The sequence below is a fragment of the Syzygium oleosum genome, unplaced genomic scaffold, assembly GCF_021117445.2.
Source record: "Syzygium oleosum isolate NSW1041296 unplaced genomic scaffold, Sole_v2.1 Sole_v2.04, whole genome shotgun sequence".
Classification (NCBI taxonomy): domain Eukaryota; kingdom Viridiplantae; phylum Streptophyta; class Magnoliopsida; order Myrtales; family Myrtaceae; genus Syzygium; species Syzygium oleosum.
The window spans coordinates 9,537,266-9,560,730 of NW_026607488.1; the positions used below are offsets into that span (position 1 = coordinate 9,537,266).

Here is a 23,465-nt window from a genome sequence, read left to right on the forward strand (position 1 = left end):
TTTTTTTTTGGCCAATGTTTGAAGATTAGTTTATGGGTCATTTATGTCACAAAAAATAGTAAGATGACCAAAATCGAAAACTGGCAATAGTACATACAAGGACATTTTTTATATGTAGCCTTTAACGAAAGGGAAGCACATGAAGAACCATTTTAAGAACATGCGAAACCATCATGTTGCTTTACTACGTGCTTATTATCACATTATCTATGTTGTAATCAATACAGCATGCTGGGAACTATGAGCGATCCGGGGTGCAAGATAATGTCTCAGTCCACATCGAGAAAATGCTTCGCAGTGTGGCTCTCACTTCACCAGAGCGTAGCATATTCAGGGTTCGTCATCACCTGCGCAAAGTAAACGAGAAAGCCTATGAACCAGAGATTGTAGCTATCGGCCCTTATCACTATGAAAATAACAAGTTCAAATTCATGGAGGAGCAAAAATTGCTGTTCCTGCGGCGGTTGCTTGAGAGGAGAAACGAAGGGAGCGTCGACAGGTATATACCAACTCTCAGGGAACTGGAACAGCCGGCGCGTAATTGCTATGCGGAAATCATCAACCTCTCCACAGAAATGTTTCTCGAGATGATGCTCATTGATGGCTGTTTCATCCTTGAGGTGTTCCGTAAGTACAGCAAGGAGGAACTGACAGACAAAAACGACCTGATTATGCAGCTAGGGATTCAATCCTGCCTTCGGCGCGACTTATTGCTGCTAGAGAACCAACTCCCACTTTTCGTCTTGAGCAAGCTATATGACCTGACGAAAGGTCCGGATGAGCATCTCGAGCTCAGCGATATCGCCATTAGATTCTTCTCTCTGTCGTTACTAGGATCCCGGAGCCTAAATCATACGCATGGCAAGAGGGAACATCTTCTGCATCTAATTCACGCGAGTATAACTACTGGCATGCCTGATATCCCCCAACCAAACTGCATAACCACGCATGGGAAAGTGAAATCTGCCATATTCATGTCCCCGGTGACAGAACTCAGCGAGTCAGGAGTCAGGTTTAGGGTTGCGCAAGGGGGCAAACTGAGCGACATCAAATTTGAGAACGGGACACTCGAGATACCGGTCTTGAATGTACAGGACCACACCGAATCAATATTTCGAAACCTGACCGCGTACGAGCAGCATCGTCAAAGCACAGACATCAACTACTTTACAGATTACGTGACCTTCATGGATTGCCTCATAAACTCTTCAAAGGATGTCGAGGTGCTTCGCCGCACAGGGATTATTAAGAGCTACTTGGGCAATGACGAGGTGGTTGTACAGATGTTCAACAAGATGGGTGAAGGAGTCATTCTATCCAATTTCTATTACAACGCGCTCTGCAAATCTGTGAATGCGTATTGTAACAGGAAGAGGAACGTTTGGATGGCGAAACTGCGGAGGGAATATTTCCATAGTCCTTGGGCTTCCTTGTCCGTTCTCGCTGCCATCGTGTTGCTCCTTCTCACAGCAGCACAAACAGTATTTAGTGTTCTTTCTTACGCAAAGCAAAGTTAAATGTGATCAATGATTGTTTAAATTTTTCCTTTGGACCAATTACTTGTGTTGTAAAGCCAATACCGTTATCTTGGTTTTCCAATGAGGACGCACCACATGTGCTTAAAGGAAGATATTAGATTACATATACAGTGAAAGTATTTTTACATCAATTAGAATTTTACTATTTTATAATAGCAACATTGTCGTTGATTTTGGGATCTTTCTTTTGTACTGACCTAAGTATGGGATACAACGGTTCACCTCAATCGCCTCCACCTGTCGGTAAAACTGATTTTCACTTCAAAGATTCAAGATTTGTATGGAAAGCTTATGAGCTGTTCAAAAAGGGGAATGCGTTTGAGGATCTGATGCTTAAATTCTTTAAACAAAATGTATTTCGTTTTGAGAAAGATTTTCTGCTTGCTTATACATCTTTTCCATTACAAGCTGTGCCACCTGTAACTGGTTCTGAAAAAGAAGGAAGTATGTCTTGAAAAGGAAAAGAAAAAGTGGGAGAAAGCCTATGAACCGGAGATTCTAGCCATCGGCCCTTATCACTATGGAAATGACAAGTACAAATTCATGGTGTCACACCCCGAAACCTATCAGAACAGGAAATGACATAGCCGTCCTTTCGCCCGAAGGACGCAGCCTGAACCCACAACCAAAGAACAAATTTTCAAAAGTCTCCATGACATCGCTTTCGCTCTATTGGTTACTAACCAAGGAACCTGAAAAGATTGGGAAAAGAGAGGGGTGAGCAATCACAGCTCAGTAAGTAGTGCGTATCTCTTCTAAGCAGATCGAGCAGTCACTATTATAACAATGCCGGAAGCTCATACTTCAATTCAAAGATATAATATATATATCAAATCAAATACGAGCTGTTTCATTTTAACAAGACTTTATACAATTCAGAAAGTACTCATTTAAATCAATAATATCAAAGCAAAAATCAATGGTTCAATCCGTTGGCCAAACTCGTCAAAAAACATACGCTAATGGTCCATTATATTTGCCAATCGCATCAAAAAATGCACGCTAATAATCCATTCCATTGGTCAATCTCATCGAAAACATATGCCCTTAGCAAGGTATTCACCTATTATAAGCTGGTGACTTGGCCCATAAGAACATCATAGACTAGTATGCGCATACCCATAATCCCTCATTGGGTTCACAGAAACATTGAGCATCAAAATCCACATTCTCCAATACCAGCAATCAAATCCACAATCAGTATCACCAATTGATTTCACAAAACAAAACATATAATCTTTGTCAACTTCGTTTGTCAAATTGAATACATTTCACAAGACATTTCTCACATTATTTCAGAATTCTTCATAAATCGATATATATAACTTTTCGTAATGTTTTTCATGAAACGTTTCTCAAATCATTTAGAACCCATTCCATAAACTAGTTAGCAACATAATCCGTATATATCTGTTCTCAATATATTTCTTAAAACCATTCTCAAATGACCAAGGAGTAGTAAATGCCCGATTTAGGCTTTTATGCAACAAACATGCTTTAATAACTTATACGATATTCAAATCCTTATCACTTTCAAAACATGAGTTTATAAACTCAAAGAAGAGATAGCACCACTTACTTGGAAATACCTACGATCAAGCAAAAAAAATTACTCGAACCGTTGAACTCGTAATCCTATCAAATAAGCAAGAAACAACGTTAAAATCGAGTAAAAAGTTACATCAACTGCAACTCAGCTAAACTAGGCTTAGATGCTAACATAACGACTAAAAGGCGGCTGCAAATCGCTCATCCAAAGCGATTACTCAAAGCTATCCACAACGCGGAGCTTGAACGCGAAACTTGATCGCGCCATAACTTCCTCCACTGAACCCCGTTTCAAGCGAGCATATAGTCAATAGAAAGCCTATTCAGATAACTATTCCAACTTGGCCGACCAAAAATAGGGCCAAAAAGCGACAAAAATTGTCATGGAAAGCTGCTGTCGCGTACTGTTCATCATGCGCGCTCAACTTCAAAAATTCGTTTCGGGCAAATCTTAAGCCCAAATTGAGATCCGTAAAATCCCATGGCCACATAACACCCTAAACTATCATTTATATATATATGCAGCTCAACGACTTAAAAATCGGACTACGCGGCTTTATTTTCACAAAACTTCAAAATTGTGCTATAATTCTGAAAAATACTCCAATTGAACGAACGAGGGGCGCGAATACTTACCGGGCATTGCAATACGAAGTCAAATCGATTTGGCGAGGACCGTGGGGCAAAATCATCTTCTCTTTTCCCTTTTTTCTTCTTATTCTTTCCTTTCCTCTCGTTTCTTCTTTTCCTCTATTCCCGTGAGAGCTCTCGGTCTTCTCTCTCTTCCTTTTTAAGGAGCTGAACGTGCCCCCTTCTTTTCTCTTTTATTTCTCTTCCTTTGACTTTTCAACCTTTTGCTTTTCTTTTCTTTTCTTTTCTTTTCTTTTTTGTCCAAAAAAAATCCAAATATTACACATGGAGGAGCAAAAACTGCGATATTTGCAGCGGTTGCTTGAGAGGAGAAACGAGGGGAGTGTCGACAGGTATATGCCGACTCTCAGGGAACTGGAACAGCCGGCGCGTAATCGCTATGCAGAAACCATCAATCTCTCCCAAGAAAAGTTTCTCGCGATGATGCTCATTGATGGCTGTTTCATCGTTGAGTTGTTCCGTAAGTACATTATGAAGAAACTGAGAGACAAAGACGACCCGCTTATACATGAATTTCGGATTCAGTCCAGCCTTTGGCGCGATTTACTGCTGCTAGAGAACCAACCCCACTTTTCGTCTTGAGCAAGCTATATGACCTGCCTAAAGGTCCGGATGAGCATCATGAGTTTAGCGATGTCACCACCATGTACTTCAATTGTGAACTAGGAGGGCTGAGCCGAAATTGGACGATTGGCAAGAGCGAACATCTTCTGTATCTATATCACCCATGGTGGACTTCTGGCTTGCCAGAAAGGCCCCAGCTAAAATGCATGCCAGTCATGTCCTCGGCGACAGAGCTCAGGAAGTCAGGACTCAGGTTTAGTGCTGCGCAAGGGGGCAAACTGAGCGACATCAAATTCGAGAACGGGACACTCGAGATACCGGTCTTGAATGTACAGGACCACACCGAATCAAAATTTCGAAACCTGATCGCGTACGAGCAGCATCGTCAAAGCATAGACATCAACTACTTTACAGATTACGTGACCTTCATGGATTGCCTCATAAACTCTTCAAAGGACGTTGAGGTGCTTCGCCGCACAGGGATTATTAAGAACTACTTGGGCGATGACGAGGTGGTTGTACAGATGATCAACAAGACGGGTGACGGAGTCACTCTATACAATTTCTATTACAACGAGCTCTGCAACTGTGTGAATGCGTATTGTAACAGGAAGAGGAACGTCTGGATGGCGAAACTGAGGAGGGAATATTTCCATAGTCCTTGGGGCTTTCTTGTCCGTTCTCGCAGCCATCGTGTCGCTCCTTCTCACAGCAGCACAAACAGTATTTACTTTTCTTTCTTACGCAAAGCAAAGTTAAATGTGATCAATGATTGTTTGAAGTTTTCCCTTGGACCAATTACTTATGTTTGAAGATGTTAGATTATCTGTACAGAGAAAAGTATTTCTGCATCAATAGAGCCTTACCATTTTGTAGTAACAATATTGGTGTTGATTTTGGGAGATTTCTTTTGTACTTTCCTGACTATGGGATACAAACGGTTACTTCCATTTATTCTAGGCAGACTTTTTTTTTTTGGTCGAATTCTAGGCAGATTTCAAAAGTTCCTTTTGCCATAATGGAATTTTGTTTCGTGTCAGTAAATATGTAAAGTTGATAATAAGTTTGAAAAATCGATGGTAAGTCGTAAAACTTGAACAATAGTTGTTAGACTAGCTTACCGATTGTAACTTATGAAAGAAATAACAATTTTACCATCAACAAACCTAATAATAGATTGGCACTTATTTTTAGATTTTACAAGTAGCTGCATAACACTACAAAAAAAACAAGGATTTAGCGACGAAAAAGAATTCGTCGCTGATTTGCGACGGAATTTTGCGAGGAAAAAAAATTTCGTCGCTAATTTGCGACGAAAAAAAAATTCGTCGGAATTTGCGACGAAAAATAAATTCGTCGCTAATTTGTGACGAAAAAAAATTTGTCGCTAATTAGCGACGAATTTAGGGACGGAAAATAAATTCGTCGCTAATTTGCGACGAATTTAGCGATGCGACAAATTTAGCGACGGAAAAAAATTCATCGCTAATTTGCGACGGAAAAAAAATTTGTCACTAATTTGCGACGAAAAACAGTCAAAAAAAAGGATTTAGCCACGGAAACAAAATTCGTCGCTAATTATCGACAGTTACTTAAAAAAACGGCAGGTGTTAATTTTCTATTACAAACGGTTACTTAATTACTATGGGATACAATCAAATAAATGTTAGTAATTAAGTAAAATAACAGTTAGTAATAGAAAATTAATTGGTATTAAATCGTAAAATGGGATTAATAAGTCATGCAAAAAGAAGCATGACTCAATATAAAAATTGGTAAGTTAAAAAACCAAATGGGTAAGTAACTCAAATTAGAGTTGACAATCCAAAACTAATTGGTAACTTCATTGGGCAAAAGTTAATGAGGCACACAAAAAAGTTGATAATTTCATGTAATAGAAGGTAAATTCAAAGCTGGTAGAAAATTAGAAATGTATTTTTGTTAGAGATAAGAAAAGTCGGTCATTTCAAAATAGAAAACCAAATAAACATTGGTAAGTAACTCAAATAAAAGAAGGTAACATAAAACTAGTTAGTAACTTGATCGAAAAAAGTTGGTAATCACTCTAATAAAAGTTAGTAATTTCTAAAAGAGCCAGTAAATTTAAAAAGTTGGAAACCAATGCAAATAAAAGTAGCAACTTAATAAAAAGCTAGTAAATTTGAGAAAATAAAAAATAAATGCTAATAACTCAAATGAGATTTGGTAATCCAAAACTAATTGATTTGATTGGAGAAAATTTACCCAAATCACGCAAAGAAAGCTAGGCTGATAGTTTCATATGATACTCGGTAAATTTAAATTATTGGTAAGAAATGTAAATAAAAGTTCGTAAACAATGACAGAAGCTTTGTTTGGTTAGAGATTAGAGAAGTTGGTGTAGAAAAACAATGAAAATAAACATTGGTAAGTAACTCAATTAGGAGTTGGTAATGCAAAATGGTAAACTTGATAGAGGAGAAGTTGGTAATCACTCTAAGGGTTTGTTTTGCAGAAAACTTAATGATAAAGGAAAGTGTTTTCCGGAAAATCATTTTCCATGAATACGTTTAGTTTTCATTCGTTTGATGATATACGATGGAAATAGTTTTCTGATGTTTGGATTTTATTGGAAAATGATTTTAATCTCATGATTTTATTTTAGATCAAAAAAATAAAAGAATTTTTAAATATTTTTATTTTTAAAAAATCGAATTTCTTAATTATTTTTTATTTTATTTTTTTGTAAAAAAATTGAATTTTTTAATTATTTTTTAAAAGGTAGTCGCTAAATCCGTCGCTAATTTGCAACGGAAACTAAATTCGTCGCTAATTTGCGACGAATTTCGTTTGTCGCAATTTTTTTTTATTATTTTAATTATTTTTAAACGAAATCCGTCGTAAATTTACGATGGAAAAATAATTCGTCGCAAAATTCTTTACTAATTTCATCGCAAAATTAAACTGCAAAATAAGATTGAGCCACGGCTTTTCGTCGCTAATTTTGCTTTGCCCGCCCTCACCCCCATTTTCTCTCTCAGTCTCTCTCTGCCGATCCCCTCACCCCCTGCTTCCGCTTCTCCTTCTCCGTCTTCCCCCCCTGCGCTTCCTCCGGCAACTCCTCGCCATGGCCTCCGGAGCCCTAGAGGCCGCAGAGCCCGAAGGGGCGGCGGTTCCTCCCCCCGTCGAGGGCAAGGAGGAGCTCCCCGAGAAATTAGAGGCGGAGGAGGCGGAGCAAGAGGACCGAGAGATCGCCGTTCTTGAGGAGGAGGCCGAGGCTTCCGACGAGGAGGCTCTGCTGGTCGCCGCCGAGGCCCCGCCGGCTGCGTCGCCTCCGAGAGGCCATGCCCGTGATGTCCATATCCTGAGTTGTGGGTTCCTGCTCATCTTCTCGGCCTACGGTGCTGCTCAGAATCTCGAGAGCACCGTGAACACCCTGAGTTTTCCGAGTCGATTTCGTTGGAATTTTGGGTAAATTGAGAGAAGAAATCGACGGTCGTGAGATGAAAACCCAGAGGCAGATTTTGCACTTCTGGGTCTGAGGTTGCTTGGAGGAATGTTTTTTTGGTTCGTTTGACGTTGCGTTTTGGTTTGATGAGTTTCTTGAATTTTGTTGAAGGCGGATAATTTGGGCACGACAGGCAACACAAGTAAAGAAGAAAGGCAGACAGGCAACGCAACAAAGAGATATAGAATCTACAGTAGAGAACGTTAGTGATTTGGAGGATGATCAAAGCCATCGTGTGGGCAAGTCGCTTTTACACTCGGTAAAGTGGGAGCGCATTATTTTGGATGAGGTGAGTGAATGGGAGTATCTTGCGGTGATATGAGTGCTAACATAGTTCAATGCTTTGTAACCGATATAAAGATTTCGATATGTCCATGCTGGCAACACGTGATTCGTTATTTTGTTTGGCTGGGTGAAGCCACGCATGAATGCGTTAATTTGCTCTTGGCAAGACAAATTTCTGTAAGATTAGGCCTTTCGATTGAAGGTTTGATTACTTTTAGGGAACCGTATATGCATGTTCTTTTCCACAATTTATCAAAAAAACTTCTATCCGGGATCTCTTAGGGTGCGTTTGGTACAGCATTTGGAATGCTACTTTGGGAATGCAAATGCCTTTGGGTGGAAGCCCTTTAGGAAAAATGCAAATGGCGTTTGGTAAAAACTCATTTGCAAAGCTATTTTGACCCAAGTGGTGTTTGGTTAATTTTTTTTACAAATGGGCTTTGGGGGGGGGAGTTTTTTTAAAAAAAAGGCAAAAATACCCTTCGCCGGCTCCGGCGAAGGGTTACGGCTCCGGCGAAGGGTTACGGCTCCGGCGACGGGGGCTCCGGCGAAGGGCTACGGCCGCCGGCGGCCGTCGCCCGTCGCCGAGCGACCCCCGGCGAGGGACGCCGACCTCGGGCGACGAGGCCTGAGGTCGCGCGACCTCAAGCGACCGTCGCCCGGGTCGCGCGACCCGGCCGGCGGCCGCCCGGGTCGCGCGACCCAGGCCGGCGGCCGCCCGGGTCGCGCGACCCAGCCGGCGCCGCCCGGGTCGCGCGACCCCAGGCCGGCGGCCCGCTGGGTCGCGCGACCCCAGCGGCGGCCGCCTGGGTCGCGCGACCCCAGCCGGCGGCCGCCGGGTCGCGCGACCCCAGCCGGCGGCCGCCCTGGGTCGCGCGACCCCAGCCGACGGCCGCCCGGGTCGCGCGACCAGCCGACGGCCGCCTGGGTCGCGACCCCAGCCGACGGTCGCCCGAGGTCGCGGGACCCAGCGCGCCGCACTGGGCGCCGCCGACCCCGAGCGGCCGCGCCTGGGCGATCGCCTGACCCCGGGCGGCCGTCGCCTGGGTCGGGCGACCTCGCCGGACCTTCGCCGTCGCCGGCCCTTTGCCCTCGCCGGAGTCCCTTTGGTGAAGAAGATGAACAGTAACGAGAGGGCAAAGCCGGAATATTGAAATTTGAGTGAGGGTAGTTTGGGAAGTATAAAAATGATTTTGGCATTTGGTTCAAGGCTGAAAGTCCAAAGCTAGTCCTGATCAGCATTGAAAATGCTAGTTTTGAGCATTTTCAATGCTCAATGCTAACCGTTTGGTTCAGCATTTTTGGGAAGGGGCTTTCGGGGCTGAAAGCCCCTTCCCAATGCTGAACCAAACGCAGCCTTAGTATGATTTGCTTCGTGATCTTTGAACATTCATTTGCATGTACATTTCCCACTTATGCCTATGCAATTTTATTCAATGTAGGCTCGCTTTGTCAAAGATAGGTGATGTAATACTGCAAAAGCAGTTCTCGGACTGGAGTCTTCATACAGATGGGCTTTAAGTGGAACACCTCTTCAAAATCGTGTTGGGGAGCTCTACTCTCTTGTAAGTTTCTATTTTATACGAGTGGTTAATTGTTATTCACCTTCTGTAGTCAATCACATTGTCCTGCAATAAACTTTTTGGGTCCGTTTTCTTCGAATTGTGCCGTATTCATTCTACTTATGTCAAGATTGTGATTGCAGAACACTTGATTATAGGTATGTAAAGTTTCAATCACAAGATAATCGGGTTATATTTTCCCATGGGTGGTTTCTGGTATAACAGGCAATCTCAGCCTGTAGGACCGTAGTCGTTCATGTTGACACGAAATGGTTAGAGGCAACTACACGTGCAAAAAGACCGGTTTAGCGACTTGGTATACCAAATAATGTGGCAATCTTTGCATAGATATTTAAAGAAGCAGTGCATGTGGCATTCTTCGCAAGAATACTTAGCGTCTCTATGAATGGTAAAGTACAAGTTAGCTACATCCATTTAATCTTTGCTGCTCGGTATTACGAGTTTAAAGTGTCATAGCCATGTTCTTCTAGGCAATACATCTTTATTAATTTTATCCTCAAGTGAAGGCTGCAACCTCCTAATCTCAAGTCTCAATTCAGCCTGCTGCTAAAGTGTTTGTACCTCAGGCTTCAGTTTCCATCAGTCTTCTGCCAAAACATTTGTACCTCAGGCTTCGGTCTCATCTTTCTGACACATTAAGATCTGCAGTGCTGAGGCTAAGCCTTCATGATAGCTTTTTGATGTGGATGTGACTTTATACTTTCATCTGCACATTATTTTTCCTTTGTTTGAATGTGATATGCCTGTGTATAAGTTATCGAGACTCTAGGTTAAGAGTGTGACATGATTCAGATCTCATGTTGCTACGTAGTTCTCACAGGACGTCTTGATCTTGATGCAACTATTGCTGGAATATCTCCCACCATGGTGGATGTTCCATTTAGAGAACAAGTCCATACTTGTATCTTGCCCTGTGAGATACGTGTTTAAGGGCTGTTATCTCATATCATTATTCATTGAAGCATGCACAAAATTTGTTTCTGAATATATCCCTAACCTTCAAAATCTTGGTCTACAGTTGGTAGTAGATATGTGGATGCTATTGATTTGTATGTTGTATTTGACATGATTTGGTGGGTTGCACCCTCTTGGGTACCGTAGTGGAGAATGTCCCTAAATTGATGATCATCCTGCCAGGGGGAAAACTGCAAAGAAAAGAGAAATTGAAGAATCTCTTTATCTTTGATTGAGTGGCAATGACATATCCAAAATGGTGAACTATCAAGCATCATGCCTGTTAAAGATTTTTTTTTTTGGGATGTTAGATTCTTCTCCTAGATGATAGAGTAGATATCGCCTTCTTGATGTAAAGACCTTGAAAGTTTGGATAGTGGGGCCATTGTGGAGCTTGTAGCTCCTATATCTAGTTTATATTTGCTAATGACATCTTATTGCTTTTAAGAGTGAAGCATCAAATAGGTATAATTTAAAGAAGAGTTCTATGTGGGATATGTTTGGCAGAGTAAAGATACAGGTATACTGTGAAGAACATCACAAATACTATAGACTGAGGGTGTACACAATAGATGGATGCATCTTTTACTCAGATGATCTTTCTAATTTTTATTTCCTTTTGCCATTATATGTGAGGAATTCCTCTTCAATTTTGTTTGTTGTCTGGGTTGACTTCACTTTCATTATTTTAGTTAATGCAATCTCACTCTTTGTTTTCTGCATTAACTTTATCGATTGGTCTTAGAGCTTCACCTGCTGATTGCATGCACTGAGTTCAGTGAATGTATTTTTCCTTTGTTACCTATTTTGTAAGTCTGTTGTTCATTTGCAGTTCCTCAAAACAATGTCCTGAATGCTCTCACAGTTCTGTACGGCACTTTTGTTGGTGGAACGAGTGAGTTGCATTTTCATTGGTCCTTTGGCCTCCTTTGGCCTCTCTCTCTCTTTTTTTTGGGCAAATCATATGGAATGTTTTCATTTGAACTCTGATATGGAGTATATATTCTATCTAGTATATAGCGAATCCTATACAAGCACATGGAAATGCCGTTGGCAGAAGGCGAGCAATGATATTACTAAAACACAATTTTGAAAAAAATTTTGCTGAGACGCACAATAAAGGGAAGAGCTGCTGATCTTGCACTTCCACCTAGAATTGCGAGTTCTCTTGCATATGTGTACAATTGCAATTCGGCATGTCGAAGATTTTTAACTTAAATCCACCGCTTCCTGCTCTCTTTTCTTTCCCTGCAGGTTACTTTGAGGCGGGATACACTGGACATTAGAGAAGAGGATTATTACACATCATTGTACAATGAGAGCCAATCTAACCTTGTGCGGTGTGCATATTGATTGGTAGGTCCGTTAATCTAGGCTTCTTAATTTGCTCTTTCAGAGGATCAATTAGACTGAAAATGTGTCACCAGAAATTTCTAGCAATTGCTTTCATGGCCTAAAGATATATAAATGTTCTAAGTGCAATCCTTTTAATTTTGGATGCGAAATTTTGGCAATTGTAGGTATTTCACTTTCTTCTTTGGGCTTGTGGGACTTTGAGTATCGCATTGTATGTCAACAAGTGAATGTCACTTCTTTGGAGGAGGTGATGAAACACTTCATGCAAACCTTATTGAAGAAAGCATAGTGGGGCGCAAGATTGAAAGTATCTTTTCATACATATCGGGGATAAGCTTTGCTTCAGCATCTTCAGTGCCAGAAGTGCAGTTGGCCCAATATGTTCCTGCCTTGGAAAGAATTGCCATCCTGAGGTTGCTTAAGCAAGTGCTTTAAAGTGCTCAAGATTATTTATTCTCTCATTATGTGTACTATAAAGAAAAATATATATGTCATTCTTGTGGAAAATGCAGATGAATGTATTTCATTTTCATATTATTATAATATTTTGATGTTATTAAGTGCTTAATCAATGTTAAATATAAATTGTAGGAATTAATTTTGCTGTTAATTAGATTTAAAATCGAAGTCGTCCCTAAACAATATTCATCGCAGAGTTCGTCGCTAAAGAATTAATAAAAATTCGTTGCTATTATTGACCAAAAAAAAAATTACAGACCCAAAAAAAAAAACATGGCAAATTAGCGATGAAATTGTTTTTTGGTAGAAATTAGCGACGAATTTTGCGACGAATAATTAGCGATAAATAATTAGCGACGAATTTTGCGATGAATAATTTGCGACGAATTTTGTGACGAATAATTAGTGACGAATTTTGCGACGAATAATTTGTCACGAATTTTGTGACGAATAATTAGCGATAAATTTTGCGACGAATAATTAGCGATGACTTTTGCGATGAATTTTGCGACGAATATATTTCGTCGCAAATTAGCGACGGAATTTTTTTCGTCGCAAATTCGTTTTGCCAAATTTTTCGTCGCAAAATTCGTCGCTAAAACCTCATTTTTTTGTAGTGGAATTTTGCGACGAATAAAGTTCGTGGCTAACTTGTGACGAATTATTTGCGATGAATTTTGCGACGGATAGTGTTTGTGGCTAATTTGTGACGGATTTTATCAAATTTTTCGTCGCTAATCCCTTGTTTTTTTTTGTAGTGTTTATCGCATAAAAGAGTTAGGTGAGTCACCACACCGACTGAGTCAGATTTATCGCGTACAGAATCAAAACCGCAGACGCGACAAAACTGTGCAAATTTCCCCTTTTTCTCACCTCGCTTTCTACCTTGCGCTACACGGAGTCTCCTCATCCTCTCCATCATCATCATCTTCTGCTTCTTCTTGATTCCTTCTTGCAGTTGCAGTTGCAGCTGCAGGATTGTTGAGCGAAACCCGGTAGACACGAATCCTAGGCATCATTTGCTTCATGGGTTTCTTCTCCAAACTCCATAGGAACAAAAGCGCGCTCAATTGGCTTCCCCGTTTCTCCAGGTCACGTCCCACTCCCGCTGCTCCAAGCTCACTATGGCAGGGTTCGTCGTTTTTCGCTCGCTGCAGCCGACCATCCCTTCTCGGCGCGTCTCCTCGTGTGCCGCCATCATCTTCATCACTACTACATCTACGTTCCTTCTTGGATCCTCGTTTGTCAGTCGCTTGTTGCCATCATCTTTATCGGAACCATTTGAGGCTGGGAGGACCCGGTCGATTGCTGAACGTGTTGTCGAGGCGATAAACCGTGAACAAGTTCGTGACAAGTCGAAACCGAAGCATGATCAGTACAGTCTCTGTTGTTTTGGAATCTCCAATGGACGGTCGTGTAAGATGCGGGTCTGGCAAAATTTAGATCACGGTTCACCTTCTTGGACCTTGCGTCTGGAGGGCCCTGGTTGGAGGGCCTCGGTGTTGGATTGTCCCGATTTATCTGCAGGCTCCCACACCGGCGGGAAGATTGCTGTGTCCCCAGAATCACTTCACTTTTGCAAGACGGATGCGGAAACAGCAACTGTCACTGCACATGAGGTAGTACCTGATCATCTCGGGTTACGCCGTAGTCTGTATTCTAGAACAATACAATGGAGGCGGAATGTGATCATGTACAGCTGAATTTTGAGGATGAAACTGAGCCTTGTTTCTTCTTGCTTTTTTTCCCTTTTCTACCTTGATCAGGTTGAGCATACCTTGGCTAGCCGTGAAGCAGAGCTGCTCGTACAGGATCTTTGCCTTGTAATCGGCAGGATACAAATGGTTGAGCAGCGGCGCGGGACTGGATTTTTCAGTTCAATCACGCATCCTGAAATGGAGATGATCATGCAGGATCATTGCCTTGTAACCAGACCAAGAATGCTTCCGCTGTATCTCGTGATCGCATTGTTCTGCTCAATGCTCGCCATCCTTTCGCCTGCCTTTATCACATTGCAGATTCCTCTCTCCTCTTTTTCTTTGATTCCTCTGCTGTTATGCAGAGCATTCAGTGATCCCTAAGTCCTTGCGATTCGTCGGAGTAAGTATTGGTTGGAGACGGGTCTTACGTCAATGGTGTCTCAATCAAACTCAAATCAGTGTAGCTTCCTGACTATACTTGATAGTTATATAGGATGTTTTCTGGGTGGTAATTATGATTCCAAAAAGCCTTGACAAGCCGGTTTTCCTTTCGTCAAGGTTATACTGCGCAAAGTACCTGACCGTTTTGTCTGTAGGGAGGAGGTTGAAGCAGATTGCAGCCAATAGCTTCTGCGGGGTACAATCCTAGAGCGGCACCAGCACGACACGAGAAGCAAGGACCAGTAGAATTAAATGCTGCGTGCTAGCAGAGGCCATGAGAGAAGCTCTCATTTTGCACAAGAAGGCTATCTTAGGTCGCGGAACTGATGAGTGACATGGGTGGAGATGAGAAAGCTTTAGAGTGCTAGTTATATATTCATGGGTCCTAATCTTATCTAGAGCTTGCTTGTGTTTGCATCTTGTTTTCTTGAACTAGTTAAGCTTTGACAGCAAAATTTGAATTCGAAGCTGCTATTCTCAATCGGATGATCACTTTTTTCTGTCATCTATGTAATACTATAACAAATCCTAGATTGTGTGATGCCGGAACCGCATTCAATTGCCATTCCCACCCACCCCTCCCCCCTTGCATTTTTCCCTTAGTAGAGGGGGGGTCGTTGTTACGTTTGTAACATGCGATTAATATCAATAAATAGGAGCGGAGTTCTGATCTCCACACACGCCCCCAAGTCCTAACACAAATCGGGTTCCGAATTCGATTTCAAGATGACGATGCACCATTTAGCATTCCAATCCTAGGACATTACACTCTCGGGGAAGCCTGGGAGGTTGGTCTGGTTGATCCCACTACGGAGACAAAAGCTTGCGAGCGCAAAAATGCTAACCGGCCGATCAGTCCAAAGCCTTGACAGCAAACACTGGTTTTCTCTAGAATATGAAGTTCGCAAAGGTTGAACTTTACCATTTGGAACGCAACCGCTCACTTTCATAACAAAAACATTGGACGTTCGTTGCATATTTTCCTGAAAATATGAAATCATTTCAAAAGAAAATTACATTTGCCTGAGTTCAATATTGTTTTTTTTTCCATAATCGTACAATACACCTTCTGATTGAGGCCTTTTCCCTATTTATTTAATTTGCTTATTACTTTTTTTAAAATATCTTATTTAGTTCTATTAAAATGGTTATGTTTGTACAAACTTTAACAAATTTTTATCGCTTGGAATATTTTTACTGATATTTACTCTTTCTATTATTAGTATTTTATTAAATTTAAATTGCTCCCATTTTCTATATTTTAATTTTTACAACAATTAAAATTAAAAGAGAGATTTCCTTTAAAAATGAGTCGAAATTCCACTTTTGCCCTTTAAAAGTCATGCTAATGAAAAAGAATAATTGCGTATTCAAGGTGGTTATAAACATAATCTCAGGAATATCATGCAATGGTTAAAAGTTGGGGGGCAAATGTGTCCTACCCTAAAAGCTGAGGGGGCATTGTATAATTGCCCTATCTGTTGAGGTTGATGTCTTGTATTCTGTTATCCAAGAGATTATGAGGCGGTTCTGAAAGGCCCCCCGACGACCGACAAGACGGGGTCCCGCCCGCGGGGTCCGGGGGGCGCCCGGCCGCGAGAGGCGTTTTATGTTCATCATAGAAGGATCTCTATGGGAAAGTTAAATGTTTTAAGCTATGTGGGCAATTTTATAATTTGTGCTATGTAGGGTTTCGCTATATATTTAGGGCGAAACAGGTCTCTATAGAGAGAAGGAGGGAGTGAAAAAGAGCGGCTGTACACTTTTCTACGTTATTAGTGAAACAGATCTCATCTCCCCGTGGACGTAGGTAGGCGGAACATCTCCCCTGCTGAACCACGTAAATTCTTGTGTTGTGCGAATTTCCATTACTTTTCTTGCATCGTTGATAGGATCGAATTAGATATTCGACACTATCAATTGCTATTTCTAAGTACGAATGCGCACACGACGTGTGTACGTATGTTTGTATTGTATGTATCATACATAGCTAAAGCCGGAGCTGAGAAAATATCCCCCCTAGCGCTTATCACGCGGCACTTCTTTTTGCCTCCGCGATTGCCGCTCGACACGACACGTGGCACGGTTTCGCCGCTTGACATGCCTTTGTTTTTGCCCCCCTCCACTTTTCTTGATGTGCTAAAGTGGCGAGTGCACTTGCATCTCTTCCTTAACTACGCGAGAGTAAGTACATGAGACGATCCTCGCATATGTTCCTGTGCAATCGTGCAATGTTTTGGTATGCAAAAATCCTAATCGACATGTTACATGAGAAAATGAATGGAGAGCATCGATATGAAATCACTTCAAAAGCAAAATACCTTTGGCCGAGTGTACAATATCGTTTGTCTTCTATGATCGCACAATGTGTTTTCAGATTTTGTGGCCTTCTCCTTTTTTTTATTTAATTCATTATATCTCTAAAAAATCATCTTATTTAGTTCTACTTCTGTGGTTATATATTTGTTTTCTTTCTTTGATTTCTCTCTCTCTCCTTTCACGGATGGGTTATGCACAATGAAGAAAAGGAAATTTTATATATTGGCCGAGGATGGAGTGGGCTGAGGGCTTTCGGCTTATGTGAGATTTGCCATTGTGCTTGTTTTCCTTTTATTTATTTGGGTTAATACCACGAAAAACTCTAAACTAATACACCTATGATAAATTTATCAAAAACTAGTTTTTTGACTTCTAAAAACCCCAAACTGGTGCAACTGTGACAAGTTTACCTTACATTAGTTTCCGTTAAATTTTACTGTCGAATTACTGAGTCAAATAACACATGGTAGTTGACGGATATACCGGTTTGAGGTCTTACCCCTCCGTTTGTCACGAGTTTACCAATTTGTGATTTTTCGTGGTATTAAATCAATTTATCGGAAGGTAAATTTATCACAGGTGTACCGGTTTGGGGTTTTTGATAGTTAAAAAATTAGTTTTTGATAAATGTCATGGATGTACTAGTTTGAGATTTTTCATAGTGTTAGACCTATTTATTTATATCCACTTGTAATGGATGATGTCTACCATTGATGAAATCGCATAGAAGCATCTTTACGTTTATGCCCATTCTTTGCTAACGCCACCAATGCTGCCCGACTTTCAATTGCTATTACTTACGATTTCTATCATCGAAGTGCCCTAATTTTTCTTGAAATGTCTTGGACTTTTAGGTTGCGAATGATAACAATTCTATTTCTCTATTTCTGTTCCAGAAATAGGTTTGGAATAGAAATCTGTTTGGTAACGCAATTTTATTTTCTATTTCTAGAACAAATTTTTGAAATAGAAATAGGTTTGTAATAGAAATCAAAAGTAATTTTTTTTTGCATTTCTATTTCTGGAACAAAAAATGAGAAGTTAAAAATTCTTTTCATTGCTCGCCCTCTATACTAGCCGGTCGCCCACTTGCTGCCCACTCACCGGCAGCTTGTCGCCACCCACCGCCACCCACCGCCGCCGCTTGCCTCCGGCTTGCCGCTCCCTCCCCCGCCCGCCGTCCATCGGCCACTGTCTCCGCCGCTGGCCGCCCTTTTCTCGCCGCCACTCGCCTCCCACCGCCTCCCACCGTCTCCCGCCGCCAGCTTCCCTCCTCTCGCCACCGCCGCCGCCAGCCATCCATCGGCCGTTGCCCACAATCCATCGCCCACCGTCTCCCCTCGCTGGCCGCCCTCCTCTCGCTGCCTACCTCCCACCGCTGGTCATCGTCTCTCGCCGCCGCCCGCCCTTCTCTCGCCGCCCACATCCCATCGCTTGTTGCCGTGGGCCGCCGCCCACTGTCCACTGGCCACCGTCTCCCGCTGCCACCTGCCTCTCACCGCCGGTCACCGTCTCCCACTACCGGCCTTCCTCCTCTTGCCACCGCCCACCTACCTCCCACCGCCACCCACCGTGGGCCGCCGCCTGCCATCCACCAGCCACCGCTCCCGCCGCCGCCGTCCATCGTTGGCCGCTACCCCCGCCCACCTTCGGCCACTGTGGGCCGCCGCCCGGCCACCGTCTCCCGCCGCTAGCCGCTCTCCTCTCGCCGCCGCCTGCCTCCCACTGCCAGCTACCGTCTCCGTCTTCAGCTCACCGTTGGTCGCCGCCCACCTCCCACCGCCGGCCGTAGTGGGCCGCCGCCCGTCGTCCACCGGCCAACGCTCCCGCCTCTGGCTGCCCTCCTCCCGCCTTCGCCTCCCCCCGCCGCCCACCATTTGCTACCACAATTCGTCGCTCGCTATCCACTCGCTAGCCACTCGAGAGGAAGAAATTTTGTGCCATTATCAAACAAATTTTTGTTTCTGGAACAGAAATTTTGTGTCGTTATCGAACATGTTTTTTGCTTAGAAACTCATCCAAGAACAGAAATAGAAAAAATCAATTTCTGGTCAGAAATTGATTTCTGAAATAGAATGGTTGTCATTCGCAGCGTTACTCTCCCGAGAATTACTGGCATCTTTACTGTCTATGGAGTCATCTTGATTTTTTCTTAGTTCCTAATAGGAAAGCTACACAAAAAATCCCAAGCTTTTGACTTGAAGTATAGTTAAATTCTAGATTTTTCGGGCTAGCGCAATTTAATCTTTTCGGCACTGCATCAATTAAATTTACTAACGCGGCGTTGGTGTGGTGCCGATGGGGTATCACGTTAGAAAAATGTCAAAAAGAAAAGAAAAAGAAAAGCAACACTTTTTTTAATGAAAAGTTAGAGAATAAAACCAAAAGCCAAAAAAAACAAACGGAAATCAAGAGAGGGAATGAGCCATGGCAGCCATAGCGAAGGAGGGAAGCCTCTTCAAATTGGACTTGTTGCCGTCGATTCGACGTTTGCCGCCGCCCATGTCGAAGGCAAGGGCAATATCTCTGCGACGGTCGCGTGGTGGTTGCCCGAGCCATTACCGACGCAGTGTGATCATCGTCATTATTTTTTTGTCCAACCTGGGTCGGGATAAATTCTTACTCCACCCTCGTCCGAGATCGATAAATCATCCATGACGATCTCACTCGATCCAATCGAAGTTAAATCACGTCCGAATCGGGTCACAACACACTGGACACGATAAGATCCTATCACGTCCCGGCTCTTATCCAGATCACCAAACGGGCATCGGAACGCGGGCCAGTCTTCTCGATGACTATGGGGATGACGCATGAGAAGTATTCCACCTCATCCCCAAGAAGAGCACCTAGCGCACACGCGTACGAATAGCCGTCCAACTCGTTACGTGGCGGAAACGACGTTTGGCGTCGGCGCGCTCCGGATCATCATCATCAAACATCATCGTATTTGACCTCGTTGGTTTCCTCGCCTTCGCTTCCGCAGTAACCGCCGTGCGTGCGGCGGAAAAATTCAAACCGTTGCCGCAACTTTCACACGCGCACGCACTCCGATCTCCCACCTCAGCGCGTGCGGTTTGCGTCTGCACTCTGCAACTCTCTCGCTTTCGCACACCCCCGAATTTGAATCTTCCCTGCAGCATCTTCGTCCCCATCTCGGAACACACCGTGTGTCTCTCCTTATTTATTCTCCGTTATCTCTTTCCTCATCCATCCAACCTCCTCCTTCCCTCTGTCTTGTCCAAAAGATCATCCTTTCCTCAGTTGGGTCGTTCTGGTTTTCGCCCAGCCAGTCTTGATTCCGAGAGAAGATGTTCCGCCTCAGCAACAACCTGGTCGGCATCCTCAACTTCGTCACGTTCCTCGTCTCGGTCCCCATCCTCGGGGCCGGCATATGGCTCGCCAAGCGTGCCGACACCGACTGCGAGAAGTTCCTCGAGAAGCCGGTCATCGCGCTCGGTGTGTTCCTCATGGTGGTGTCCATCGCGGGCCTCGTGGGCGCGTGCTGCGGCGTCTCCTGGCTCCTCTGGGTCTACCTCCTCGTCATGTTCCTCCTCATCCTCCTCCTCTTCGCCTTCACCGTCTTCGCCTTCGTGGTCACCAACAAGGGCGCCGGGGAGGCCCTGTCCGGTAAAGGGTACAAGGAGTACAAGCTCGGGGATTACTCGAACTGGCTGCAGAAGCGGGTGAACAGCACCAAGAACTGGAACAAGATCAAGAGCTGCTTGATCGACAGCAAGGTCTGCCAGGCTTACGCCGACAAGTATGCTAAAGATACCGTGGTGAACGACTTGTACAACGAGAACCTGTCGGCTCTTCAAGTAAATTTCTCTCTCTCTTCAAGTAATTGCTACAGTTTTTCTCTTCATTGTCCTCTGCTGTTTGAATCTGAAGTTCATTACGCATACGAGTAGTTATTGTGGGTTTCTGTTCTCGGTGATTGTTCTGTCATGTGTTGGATTGAGTGTGAGTAATTAATAGCTGAATTAAAGCGATTTTGTGAGAGGAATTCGTTGGATCTGCGGCTTTTCATGTGTAGTTTGGCATGCTTTCGCTCCTTGCATTATGCTAGAGATGAGATCTTTGAGGGCTTGTTGACTAATGCTAATGGATCTGTTAAATCGCTCGTTCTGTGGTTCGTGGTTGCCCTGCATAGGGTGATGGAGCATGGTGCTCTCTGGTTTCCTTATGGGCCGAATATTTTTGAATGAACTGTTTTATTGCGACGAGGGTTTTTAGATTGTCTCTGTTTCGACGCTTGAAGCCGCATAGGGACTCACTGCCAGCTCAGTTAGGAATTCATTCTGAATTCTGTGAGCATATTGGAAGATGTGACTTTGTTATTGGTCATGAATGATATGATTATAATGTATGTCGAATCAAAATTGCTGTTAAGGCAAATTAATAGAACATCTTGCTGTGTTCTTCATGTGGAATGCCCTTCCAATGAATTTCCTCTTGATTTCACTAAACTGGTCTGGCACAGCTGTTGTTGTCATCTCAATTTCGAAACTTTTACATCAATCAATGCTGTCATGGACTTGGTTCTTAATTCTTATGCTGCTGTTTTGTTTCTGTAGTTAATTCTATCACGTGTTTCAGCTTGTTGGTTTCCTCTGTTAGTCATTCTCTAGTTGGAAGTTTGGAACTAACAATGTGACACGTTTTTCTCAGTCCGGTTGTTGCAAGCCACCGGATTCTTGCAACTTCACCTATGTGAGCCCGATTGTCTGGAATGCTGGGACGACCACGACCTACACCGACTCGGACTGCAGTACATGGAGCAACGACGTGAATGTGCTGTGCTACAACTGCCAGTCTTGCAAGGCTGGCCTGCTGGACAACCTCAAGAGAGACTGGAAGAAGGTCGCCATCGTCAACATCATCGTCCTCGTTGTCCTCATCATAGTGTACTCAGTGGGGTGCTGTGCGTTCCGGAACGACCGAGAGGACAACGCCTTCTGGAAGGGGCGGAACCCCTGAAGCGTGCAGTCGTCGACGAGTAGCGATGGTTTAGATGTTTAATAGAGTGTATTAAAAGAGATTAGCCGAACCCGCATTTTTAACTTGGGTCCATGTAGTCCTTGAATTCGAGTTTAGATGTATGTATGGTCTTGTATAGCATCGCATTATGTGGATCTGATCATGTTAGTTTCATCTAGTATTATTCTCTCTTTTGATGTTCATTCTATATGCTCCTATCCATCTGAGATTCAAGTTACTCCCAGAATCTGCTTCTAGGCCTCGGTGGCTGTCTCCCTCTTCCTACGCAGCTTGAATTTCCCTTAGAATCTGTGCTAAGTCAGAAGGTGAACAGACCCTTAGCATGAGTAAAACCGCCTGCTGATTTGTTCACAGTTCAGGCATTCTTCGTGTGACTAGAAAAAGATTTAACTTTGAAAAATTGGGTGAGTCTGGAAAAACTCTCGGAGTAGATTCTCAAGCACTCAAAGCTCTCTGGTTCAAAAGGCTCCGAGATTTGGTAAAAGTGTTATGGAAAAGCAGCTGTCTAACAGTTCTTATCCAAAGTCCACAACTGTTCTGCAAAGTCTTTCCAACTCTCATTCAACTATGCAAAGCTCTGTGGAACTGTGAAATTTTCGGGTTCAATTGGCATTAACCTATGGGTAGAGTCGTACCCGATTCACGTGAACGAGACGGTTTGTATCCGTGGGAATTAATCGAGTTGCGATGTCATGATACCCCATGTTTTAGAAAAAAGACAATTTGGGCTTGGAGCTTAGTTGTTAATAATGTACCAGCAAAAAATTGCAAATTTTCTTATTCCGGGCACGAGTCAGCTGAATGATTCGGGCAGAGTGAAGCGTGGAAAACATGTTCAGAATAACTTCCTCCGTTAACATTTGGTGTTGTTCAATGCTGCTGAATTCGAAGTTTGACTTTAATTAATTCGAAAAACTTGCAGGTTGTCGAAATTAACCGTGTGTCGGCATGTGGGAATCATACAAGATACTTACATGATTTCCAAAACATTACTAATATTTCTTACTCTTAAATTTTTAAAGGAAAAACTGTTAAAAAAAGCAAGTAGCTCAAAATCCCTTCAAATGGGCTACAACACCATTTAATATAAGGGCTTAATTCCCTAAAAATCGACTTTATGTCTAATCTCAATTGTGTCACAAAATTTATTTTTTTGTTTAGAAAAATTCACAAACTTTCACTATAATCTCAAATCTGTCCCTATGTCCAAAAATACCATTAGTCTTGTCAAAATTATCAGTATTAGAGATAGTCAGAGGTTAATTTACGTCTTTGCCAGCACTCTCACTTTCGTATGGAGCAACAGCAGCCTCTCGATGCAGATAATTCTAAAAAAATCAGTTGCGATTTTTTGATGCGATGCAAATTTGGGTACTAGAGCAAAAGTTGATGTTTATATGTCCGGATGGAATCGAGAATTTTAGAGATTCTTTTAGGGAATTAGGCCATGCCTTTTGGCTCTTTTGGCTTATATATAGCCCATAGGATTGTGCTCGATTGTTTTATTGGTCCCACGTTCCCCATCTTCCAGTATTATATCTTCAAGGATTGGAGTGCTAATTGTGCAGTATGGAAT

The 23,465-nt window shown here is 42.8% G+C and overlaps 2 protein-coding genes, 1 long non-coding RNA gene and 1 pseudogene across 4 annotated transcripts; all 4 read left to right on the forward strand.

The window, feature by feature from the left end:
- Window positions 1-343: 343 nt before the first annotated feature.
- LOC115679522 (putative UPF0481 protein At3g02645) lies at window positions 344-5,183 on the forward strand (annotated as a pseudogene).
- A 4,358-nt stretch (window positions 5,184-9,541) lies between these two features.
- On the forward strand, window positions 9,542-12,534 carry LOC130137929 (uncharacterized). 2 transcript variants are annotated; one of them, XR_008816362.1, is made up of 4 exons: window positions 9,542-9,638; window positions 9,779-11,505; window positions 11,624-11,966; window positions 12,131-12,534. It is a non-coding gene; the product is annotated as an uncharacterized LOC130137929 (long non-coding RNA). The 2 variants fall into 2 exon arrangements; XR_008816361.1 differs by lacking the exon at window positions 9,542-9,638 and having other exon boundaries at window positions 9,646-11,505.
- A 1,137-nt stretch (window positions 12,535-13,671) lies between these two features.
- LOC130138060 (uncharacterized) lies at window positions 13,672-15,069 on the forward strand. Its single transcript, XM_056310991.1, has 2 exons — window positions 13,672-14,044; window positions 14,192-15,069. Exons 1-2 carry the CDS (start codon window positions 13,847-13,849, stop codon window positions 14,504-14,506), a joined length of 513 nt encoding a protein of 170 aa, XP_056166966.1. The 5' UTR covers window positions 13,672-13,846; the 3' UTR covers window positions 14,507-15,069.
- A 4,787-nt stretch (window positions 15,070-19,856) lies between these two features.
- LOC115666260 (tetraspanin-8-like) lies at window positions 19,857-22,071 on the forward strand. The gene is made up of 2 exons (XM_030588019.2): window positions 19,857-20,706; window positions 21,560-22,071. The coding sequence occupies exons 1-2, from the start codon at window positions 20,197-20,199 to the stop codon at window positions 21,866-21,868; spliced, it is 819 nt and encodes a 272-aa protein (XP_030443879.1). The 5' UTR covers window positions 19,857-20,196; the 3' UTR covers window positions 21,869-22,071.
- The last annotated feature ends 1,394 nt before the right edge of the window (window positions 22,072-23,465 follow it).